Below are 10947 nucleotides of genomic sequence, written 5' to 3' on the forward strand. Positions count from 1 at the left end.
TAGTTTTTACATTAGACATTTTCATTTACCTTTTATTTACTAACAGAAAGTAAGAAAACAAGGCTAAATATTTTGAATTATACCAAAGTTTTTACTTTGATATAAAAAAGTCCTAAAAACCTCAACACCATATCTAGCTACCTGTTTTACCATTACATTGCCAAAATATTTCTCAGTTCTTTGGTATTGCAGTTTTCCCCAACATTCCTGACATGAAGATATTTATAACAAATTATTTAAATGGCAATTTCAACAGAAAAAAGTGATAATATGTATTTTCTCCCTTTGCCATTCCTAGTACCTCTACCTGAAGAGCTAATATATTATTCTTTAAATTTATATTAATATCTTTTGTTTTCATATTCCCTTTATTTCCAAATTAATCCTTCCCTCCTCCAAAACCCGGAGAACAAATCTCTTGTAATAAAGAATAAAAAAGAGAAAAAACAGCAGTTTGGCAAAAGTGGTGTCATCAGCTGACTTTAACAGTATATGCAGTGTTCCATACTCCTTGTCTCCCACCCTCCACAAAGGAAAAGACAGGTACTTTTTTTCATTTTTCTTTAATCCTGCAATTTATTTTTAGAGGTATGTGTATGCTTGAAATGCAGCCTGTAACACTTACTGCCTGTAATTCCCAAGGACCTGGATCAGGGTTTTGAGAGGTAGAAAGGATTAATTTGAAAATTAAGGGAATGTAAAAACAAAAGATTATTAATAAGATGGGTTGGGAACTGCTTAAATAGATGGAATTTCTGTACCAGGGGTTCCCCACTCTACCAAAATCACATATTCTTCATGAATTCACATGTACTTTAATAGCAACTTGATTGAATGTGTGAAAAATACCCATTAATATTAACTAAGTTTGTTCATTTAACAGCCTCTGTTTCCTTATTTATAAAGTGAGGGAACTTAATTAAGTCATTTCTAAGGTCTCTTCCGACTCTGATTCTGTATTCATTTAGGTGAGTTCCACATTTAAAAGTTGTAGACATTGGGGCTAGAACTTTTATACTTAGGTCACCAGTCCTCCTTTAAAACAAACCCATTCCTTCGCAATTTTTAACTTGGGAGTTAAGATAGGGCATTCATTTTGTCTACTATAAAGGCTAATGGGGTGGTTAGGTGGTGCAGTGAACAGAGCACTGGCCCTGGAGTCAGGAAGACCTGAGTTCCAATCTGGCCTCAGACACTTAACACTCACTAGCTGTGTGACCCTGGGCAAGTCACTTAACCTCAATTGCCTTGCCTTCCTCCCTCAAAAAACAAAAACAAAACAAATAAATAAATAATAAAGGCTAAAGCAAACTTAATGGATTTTTAGGGTAGTGTGAGATAAACAATAAGCATGGAATCAGAGAATGAGGGGAATGGAGTAACATAAAAGAACATTGATATCTTGGTTTTGTTATATTGGTAGTGTAACCTGTGTGACCTTGGAGCCACCTATTACATCTATAATATAAATAATAATAATAGTAATATAACAATTCATGATAATAGTTATTATTATTATAGTTAACATTTTACATATCACTTTAAGGTTTGAAAAGCATTATATATAACATAAATAATACATAGAATACACACACACAACACACACATACACACATATACAGACACACAATTTGATCCTCACACACCTTATGAGATTAAGTGTTATGATTATCCCCATTTCACACATGAAGAACTGAGAATCAGAGCAGTTAAATGGTTTATCTAGGATCACACAACCAGTAGGAATTGAACTCAGGTCTTCCTGATTCCAAATCTAATGTTTCATGAGGCCAGATGCTAGATCTCTTAAGATCCCTCCTTCTTGTTTTAAATTCTATGATATGAAGAATAGGTTTAACCTATTATGAATAGGAAACTATGCAGTTAATCTGACAAAGAAAATCTGACAAAATTCTGAAAATAATTGATTTATTTTAACCTCAGAACACTAAGGATATCTGACTACTATCTCAATTTTTCACTAAAAATGAAAATCTGAGAAATTTTTTACTATAGGAATATCTTTTATTTTATAATGGAATTCAATCAAGGGAATTAGGACTTGCATTTTGTACATTTATTTTATAGTCAATTTTGCTTAAAATCTTAAAAAGTTTTATCTTTTGCTTTATAAAATGGATACTTTAAACAATAAAATAATGACTTAAAATTCAGTGTGACTAGTAAATTAAATATGTGACTGTTCCAAATATATGTTTATAGCGTGAAGAAAAAGAATCAGATATCTAGGGGGCTTTGAGAAGTGTTGTGTGATTTGACCAGATGAGACTCTGGGCAGCCGTTGAGAGCTGCCATCCCCGCCATCCTCCTCCCCGCCCCGTGGGCTTTCAAAACCCAGGTGTTGATGCTTCCCTTTCTGGTAACTGTGATTTGGTATGGATGTAATGGTTGGACAGTTTGGAAGCCTGTCTGTTTGATCTGTTTCTGTCTTATAATTTCTGTCTGTATACTCTGAAGCTCAGGGTGCTGACCTTTTCCCCCTGAACTAGGTAAACGATATGTGTTTGACTGATTAAAGTAAGCTTGTTACCCCCCCCCCCCACAAAAAATCAGATACCTATATCATTCAATCCACCAACATTTATTAGGCACCTAATATGTACTAGGCACCGTGAACAGCAGAGGATTCAAATTAACAAACAACTCTTCCTCTCCAGGAGCTTACACTCTAATGGGGGGGAGCCAATAAATAGAAAAGTATCTACAGTATGAAAATTTAAAAAGAATAATTATGAGGTGGTGTTTTACAATGTTACAAAGTAGGACACTAGCCATTGAGGATGGGGGTCAAGAAATGATTCATGTAAAAGGGGTTGCTTAAGTTTTATACTGAAAGACAAAGATTCTTTGAAGTTTCAACTATGGAAGGAAAGTAGTCTAAGCCTGGGGTATGGTCAGGAAGAAGACAAGGAAAAATGAGATAAGAACAGATTCCACTGATCAGGAGATAGGCAGTATCGTCCACTGCTAATTTGGGGCTAGGTTCTGAAGGAATTTAAAAGAGGAATTCAATATTTGATCCAACAGAAAATAAAGCATCACTGGCAGTTGACATGGTCAGACCCACATATAAGGAAGATCCCTTTGGCAGGTGTGTGAAGGACAGAATGGAATCAGTTGAAATAAACACAAGGAGACCAGTTATAAGGCTGTTGCAATGAGCCATGTGAGAAGCAGATACCTGGAAAAAGTGGTGGCTGTGTGAAGAATCTGTGGGAAAATTTGGCAACTAATTAGAGATGTGGTTAGGAAGGAAGACTGAGTAGTGAAAAATGATACTATGGTTAGGAACCTGAGACTGAAAGAATGATGCTTTCTTTGACAGAAATAGTAAGTTTGATAGATGGGCAGGTCTACTGGGAAGATAAAAGTTCTATTTTGGACTTGCGGAATTTGAGATAAACATAATAAAGTTACTCTTCAGGTTTCTATTTCCTTACACTGTCACAAAAAGTGTTTAGAGTAAACCCCAAATCAAACTAAGTAAATAAAAATACCAATTTTCAAAATTGAAGTATTAGGTCACTATCAGCTTTACAAATGGAGTTATGTTACAACACAAAAAAACTGATTTCCAAGTAACTTTTCAGGGACAATTTTAAAAAGGTGTATGACATTGATTTTAGGCCCCTTGAGGAACAGGGACTGCTCTACTTCTTTTTAGCCACCTGACAAATAGTAGGCACTTAATAAATGCTTGCTGAATGATTGATAATGGCATAATGATCATTTTCAAGCACCCATAGAAAATTCTTTCAGTTATATCACAGATTTACTTCACAAAGTATCTAGCATATTTCAAAGCTACCTCTACCCCTAAATACAAAGTAAATGAAAAAATCATGTGAAAATGCACTGTAATTGAACATTCCCCTAAATTAAATATATATCTTAGATTACTAAACTTTTGGATATTCATCATCTGACAGATTATGGAATAACTTACCAGGGAAGTCACAAAGGAAAGTAATTCAATCATAGTCCGGAAGATATTTTGGAACTGAAGAAACTATTTCAGTGACCTGCTGCATTATATGCTCCTTTGTCTTCCCACCTTGACAATGACCTACCTGTAAATACTTGCCAGAGGAAGAAAAGGAATGTCTATCTCTCTTTCTGCTTATTACAGAAGATTATGGATTGCTAGAAAGGATGAAAGAAATCACTCAAGAAAGAACCCAGCCATAAAAAAAAGTAAGAATCAAAAAAAGTCAAAATTACTGCTAAGAGTTTAAGACATATAGAAAAAAGAATAAATTGGGGCGGCCAGGTGGCACAATGAGTAAGAGTGTCGGCCCCAGAGCTGGGAGACCTAGGATCGAATCCGGGCTCAGATATTTAGCACCACACCCAGAAATAACTGGCCGTGTAACCTTGAGCAAGTTACTTAACCTCTATTGCTTTAAAAAAAAAAAAAGAAGAAGAAATTATGCTATTAGATCTATACAATAGAAAGAAGCAATATCCCACGTTCCACAGAACAATAAGGAAGACTCATGGGCAGGAATCCCTGCAACTAAACTTGATAAGAAGATATACTACTGATCTGTTTTTATTCCTTGGTGAAGTGTCACTAAAAGGAATATGTCTATATACAGACAAATTCTCCATTTTTCATCAGTAGCTCTGCTTGGGTCCCATGGAACATCACGCTTCCCCTAGACATGTGGAATTTGGGGTAAACATAATAAAGTTACTCTAATCATCTGACATCTTAATACTGTGCTGATCAACTACTTTTTTAAACTCAATACCTTTTCAACTCCCCCAGCTGCCTCTTCCCTTTGACTGGAGGGCTAAAGAACGGAGCAATAAATTCCTTCCAAAGCCTTCCTTTATAGAGGGCTCAGATCAGAACTTTCCAGATCAGCAGTTCTATTTTGTTCTGATTCTATGAAACATGAAGCCCCTGCTAACTCTTCCCTTTACCACACTTTTCAGTTTATTTTTTGTGTACTGTCTTCCCTTATTAGACTGTGGGATCCTTGGAATAAGGGACCAGTTTCCCCTTTTATTTATATTCTCAGCGCTTGGCACAGTGCTTGGAAGATAGTGGGTGCTTAATAAACGTTTACTGATTGAATTACATAAAAACTATTATAGCTAAATATAAATGTGATATTTTCCTAGAATTTCCAACTGATAAAGTGATGTGAAGCCTTCTAATACTGATCAAATCAAACCAACAAAACCAACTTCTGTTATTTCAAGTAGTAATGAATGTATAGTAACAAGAAACAAACTGAACCTCTAGGGATATGAGTCCATGTTGGCAAACTGAAGGACTTCAGAACACAGGTAGTTCTTGACGCTTTTCTTTCAGTCAAGGATTGGGACTTTGGGAAAGAAAGGAATACATGAAAAATGAAGAGCTAACTAAAGAAATGGTCTCAAAAGAATAGATTTTAGACTTTTAGATCATAGTTTATGATCTGAGAACACTGTGCTCCTGTCAAGAGACAGACAACATCTCATAAAGTACAAGGAACAGTGTTGAGAGACATATAACAAAAATATAAATAGATAACAAGGCCCTAAAAAGACCTGCAGGAAGGTTAATATCCTGGATGAGCTAAAACTAACAAAAAATGCCAAGGACTTGGTTAAGGCTATTTAAAGTTAAATGAGAGGAGAAAAAAAAGAAAAAGAAATAGAGATCCACTACTTGGAACAAATAGTGCAATGTTAAATGATAAAGGGAAAGGAAAATTTATTAACTCCTATTTTGCTTTCGTCTTGATATAACTACAGTTAAATAACTATAAAAAAAATTAAATTGCTGTCAAAGATAAATGAGATGGTAAGAATGCATCCAGAGGTTTTAAAATGAGTTCAAGTCTCCAGTCTCAGACAAACATCTTAAGGTACCGTATATGTCATCTGGAACCATGGATGATAACCTTTAAGAAATAATAGAGAATGGAAGATACGCCAGAAAAATAGAGACAAAACCTTTTTTTCCCTTTTTGATTCCATTTCCAGAATGTTTAGACTAACCATTTTATTGTGAATTCCTAAGAAAACACTAGGGTGAGTTATTAAACAGGTTTGTTACCACTTAGAAAAGGAAGGTGTAATTTACTAAGACAAAGGACAGCAAGATAGGAAAGGGTCTAAAACCAATATTACGTAAGAAGTAACTAGGTGGTACAGCAGATAGAGTGCCAGACCTGGAGTCAGGAAGACTTATCTTTCTTATTTCAAATCTGACCTCAGAAATTTACTAGCTGGGAAATGCTATTTGCCTCAGTTTCCTCATCTGTAAAACAACTGGAGAGGAAAATAGCAAAATACTCTAGTATCTTTGCCAAGAAAACCCCAAAATGAGGTCATCAAGAGTTGGATACAACTGAAATGACTCAACAAGAAGCATGGAATGGGGCAGCTAGGTGGCATAGTGAATAGAGCACCAGCCCTGGAGTCAGGAGGACCTGAGTTCGGATCTAACCTCAGACACTTAATACACACACACACACACACACACACACACACACACACACACAAACTAGCCATGTGACCTTGGGCAAGTTATTTAACCCCAACTACTCTCCAAAAGAAAGCAAAAAAAAAAAAAAATTAAGAAGAAGCATGGAAAAAGAGGAAAAGGAAGGACAAAACAGTTCTCTTCAAATTTTTGAAGCACTGTCATGTAGAAGGGAAATCTAATGCATGTAGATCCAAAGGATAGTAGTTGTAGGCAGGCAGATTTTGGTAAAGAACATGTAAATAATTCAAGCTAAAAACAGATTACCTCAAACTCCTCAACCCGGGAAGTGTTCAAGATGAAATTGGAGAATAGTAGTTAAATTAGAATTAAGGATAGAGGGAATAATCTCCTATGAGTATATAACTTACTACAACTTTTAAAGATATAGCTCCAAATTGGAACAGAATCAAAATAATATCAAGAATTCTAGAACTAGTAAGACAGACTAGGCTTTGCTTTAGAATAGTGTTCATCTGTTAATATCCTCTAAGCTGGCTTCACAAAAAAGTAATGTTTATGTAATACACAGAACAAGTAGTCAATTATTTAAATATATCAATGAATTCTTTATTTTTTTCTTATACACTATTGATACTCTTGTTCTAAAGATTTTAATTTACTTAAAAAGCATACTCACCAGCATATCAGATTGATAACAATAATGATATGAAATTACCTGCTCCATTCGAAAAGCCATTTCTTTATGTAATTGCTGAATTGCATTTTTGGCTGCAGTATCTTGTGTTACAAGTTTTTCTTTGGAAATGTTAATGTCTTTATTGAGTTCCTCTATTCTTGTTTCTAACTGTAAAGCAAATATTTCCAGATTATTCTTACATAAAGTTTTTTTTTAACTACATATTTAAACAAATGAATATGAAATTATGTTATGCAGGAAAAACTACACTAAATAGTCAAGATGTAAAAAATAAAATTAAAGTACTGCAATATTATTAGTTTGTACTTTCTGAGACTCAGTTTCTTCATCTGTGAAATGGGGATAAAGTATCTCTATTGTACCTCAGATGGTATTGTGAGGCTCAAATGAGAAGGTAGGTAAAGCACTCTGTAAACCTCAGTAAACCTCCAAGTATTATATAAATATCAGTCACCTTTGTTATAGGAATATAAATTTTTAAGATCTTCCTTGCCCCTAGGTTAAGTGTACCTGGAGCCTGTGGCAGGAGGCTTGTTTTTCAAGAACACCTACACCTTGGTGCTTTGTGATTGGGCAGTGGGTCAAGAGGGCTGTTACATTCTCTGACCCAGGAGAAAGCTATATAATCCCTGATGTGAGACTTTGTTTTGGGGCTCACTTTGAGAAGTGTTGTGTGATTTGACCAGATGAGACTCTGGGCAGTTGTTGAGAGCCCCCCGGCTTTGAAAAACCCAGATGTTGATGCTTCCCTCTCTGGTAACTGTGATTTGGTATGGATGTAATGGTTGGACAATTGGAGGCCTGTATGCTTGAAATGTTTCTGTCTGTATACTCTGAAGTTCAGGGTGCTGACCTTTTTCCCTTGAACTAGGTAAATGATATGTTTGATTAAAGCAAGATTGTTAACCCATTTTGAGTTGCTTTCCTTTAGAAAAGGAAATCTAAGAACCTGTGTTGGCAGCTACCCTGGGGATGCTGGGGTGCTTGCTGCTACAACCTTATAAAGTAAATGTTAAAAAATTTATAGATGTAAAAAAACCTAACAAAAATCATCAGCTTCCTAGTTACAAGCAAGATTTAACAAAAATAAGGTTATTTCTGTTTTCTCGTATGGGAAGTGGTCAAATTACCAGTGAGTTCATTAAAAAGAACAGTTCTGGTTCTTTCTCATTTGGCCAGTGTGAATTTCCTAATCAACAGTGTGAAAATCCTAACAGATAGAAGAATTCAGCTGTCCATTAAAGTCTAGTTCTCATGGGGCAAAATTAAAACACAAGCAACACACATCCAAGTAAAAGAAATTCATAACTATAGTTAACTCGCATTTATAGAAAAGTAGATTAGCTATATCAGATTAGCAAAAAATTAGTACTTTTTAAAAAGTCTATTATTTTTTCCTCTTAGGATACCAGGTTAGGAGGTTAAATAAAATAGAAAAAGAAAGGTTTTATTTAAGCATTAACTATTTCATGTAACTCCCTCCACCCTCTCCCAAGACATGACAAGAAATGAGCATCACAAGAACAATTCTGCCCAGTGTTGCGCAGCAACAATAACAGGCAGCACAGGCAAGAGTTGAACCAAGGCAAAAGAGTTCAGAAATTCAATTAGTCAATTCTGAGGTAGAGCTTCATCATTTTTATAGAACTATTACTTTAAAAATCCACCCTGAACAGGTAATTAATGCATTATACTTAAATACCACTTCAAAAATGCATTTCAAAATATAAATGTTTAAATTAGTGCTTTTAGATCATTCCTCTGTCTCAATTAACAGTTAGATTAGCAGGAGCTGATAATCAAATTACCTCTTATGTTCTCTCATTTCTACAGCATCTAGCTGAGTAAAGGTGGACCTCATCTGAGCAAAATGGAGAAAAATCTGAATACAAATTCAATTTCATTGTAAAGAAAAATGGGGGAACATGAGACTCATTGATTCACTAAAAGGATCACTTCACATTATAAACTCCCCTCTACATACTCAACACACAATATACATAACTACATAAACTGAGGCATGCCTATAGCCTATGATTCTGAGGCTATTTGTTTGCCTTTTACCTGTTTAATTATGTTTATATGTTGTCTCTCTGTTTCTGTTCGTTTTTTTAGTTCTTCTCTTAAGTTGTCTTTTTCTGAACAAATTTCTAAAATAAGTTCCTGATGCTTCTTGTTTTCTTTAATTAACCTAAACATAAAAAGGACAGAATAGACAAAATATAAACCAAAAGGGTAAAAATTGCTGCAATGTATACATTTAAGAGGGAGTGGATTTCTATGTCATGATTACAGCAAAATTTCTGTCTTTCAATCATCCTACTAATTATGCCCCATACCTCATTTAAAAATGTGCTATGGCCATCATTATAAGTTAATATTTGCAGAATGAATTTTATACAAAGCAAATCAGGCAGACTTGTTTAGTGGAGAGCTGTGAACTGTTAATAATACTGTTATAATATAACCATACAAAAGAAACCATATACCCTTGAGTAGGTACCTAATATTACTGGGAATATTAATTGCATCTTTTATTTTCTCTCTGTGTATGTGCTTAAAAATATGTAAAGCTCAATAATATTCCATTATAGTTATATGACTATAACGTGAAAATGTTGTAAACTGAAATATAAACATTTAAGTGATCCCTAGAGACAGGAAAACAAAAGTCAATGTAAGTTTGTTTTTATAGAATACAAGCTCCTTGAGATTAGGATTCTTTTGTTTTTGTGTTTGTATCCCCAGTGCCCAGCACAAAACCTTGTATTGTAGAAGAAAAATTGATCTGTCATATCTGTTAAATTGAACCTTAAATTAATGCTGACAGCTCCTAACTGTAACAGAAGTCAAATTTCAAAAATCAATGACATGTGATTAGAACCAAAGAGTAAGTTAAGTTTGTGAGTTAGAGTGAGTGTGTGTGTTGTGTTTGTGTGTGTGTGTGTGTATGTAGTTGGACATTTGGAAGATAAGCAACAAGTGGCTCTGTTTTTTGCAGAATAGTTCCTGAAGTTATAAAATTTATTTGAATGACCTGATTTATACCAAAAAATGATGCAAAATAACCCTGAATTAAATTATGTAAATTTCATTTACCTCCTAAAGATTTTTCATTGAGATTTAAGAAAATTGATGTTAATTTGATCGATTTGATCAATGAAAGAAAATTAGCAATATATCCGATTTTTCTATTTTAAGTTAACATACAAATAGCAGAAAAATATTCTTTTTTTTGCCTTTTTTTTTTTTAGAGGTGTGATAGTAATGGCATTTAAAGATTCCCCTGTATTGGCTTGGTTTTCAAACTGATTGTGTTAAAACCCAGAGCTTGTCAATCCCACCTGTGGGATGGACTTGTTGATGTAAAAAGAAAGTCCTGAACTGGGAGGAGCTGGTGACGTAGATTTGGAGAGAAACAAGAGAGAGGCAGAACTTTTTGGAAGAGCACCTTGTGGAGGCAGAGAGAGAGACTGAGAGAATTGCTGGGGGACTTTTGAGACCTGCTCCCTGAGCTGCCAAGGACTGAGGAGACATGGCTGTTTTGCTGGTACTTTGTCTGTCTGTTTTGATGTTGTTTTGCCAGATTTGTCCACTGTGAAAGACAGTCCTTTTGTTGAAGAAGTCCTGGAACCTGGCTTTTGGTTAAGAAGCCCTGAGACTGTCCTGCAGACAGAGAGTGAATACTGTCCACTGGTGAAGGGCAGTGCTGTTGTTGCAGGGGTCTGGAGACCGTCCTGCAGACAGAGTGAATACTGTCCACTGGTGAAGGGCAGTGCTG

General features: G+C 35.0%; 1 protein-coding gene across 1 annotated transcript in view; it reads right to left on the reverse strand.

Moving 5' to 3' along the window:
* Positions 1–10947, reverse strand: part of CCDC186 (coiled-coil domain containing 186) — a 69027-nt gene that overhangs the window by 31113 nt on the left and 26967 nt on the right. The window contains exons 3-4 of the mRNA XM_069099021.1: positions 9231–9357; positions 7185–7313 (exon numbers count right to left, since the gene is read on the reverse strand). Of these exons, the coding sequence (XP_068955122.1) occupies positions 7185–7313; positions 9231–9357 (256 nt within the window). The remainder of the gene's footprint in view (positions 1–7184; positions 7314–9230; positions 9358–10947) is intronic.

This window comes from Petaurus breviceps, unplaced genomic scaffold (assembly GCF_028583685.1).
Source record: "Petaurus breviceps papuanus isolate PSGF00001 unplaced genomic scaffold, PetGlider_PUasm1.0 37, whole genome shotgun sequence".
NCBI classification, from domain to species: Eukaryota; Metazoa; Chordata; class Mammalia; order Diprotodontia; family Petauridae; genus Petaurus; species Petaurus breviceps.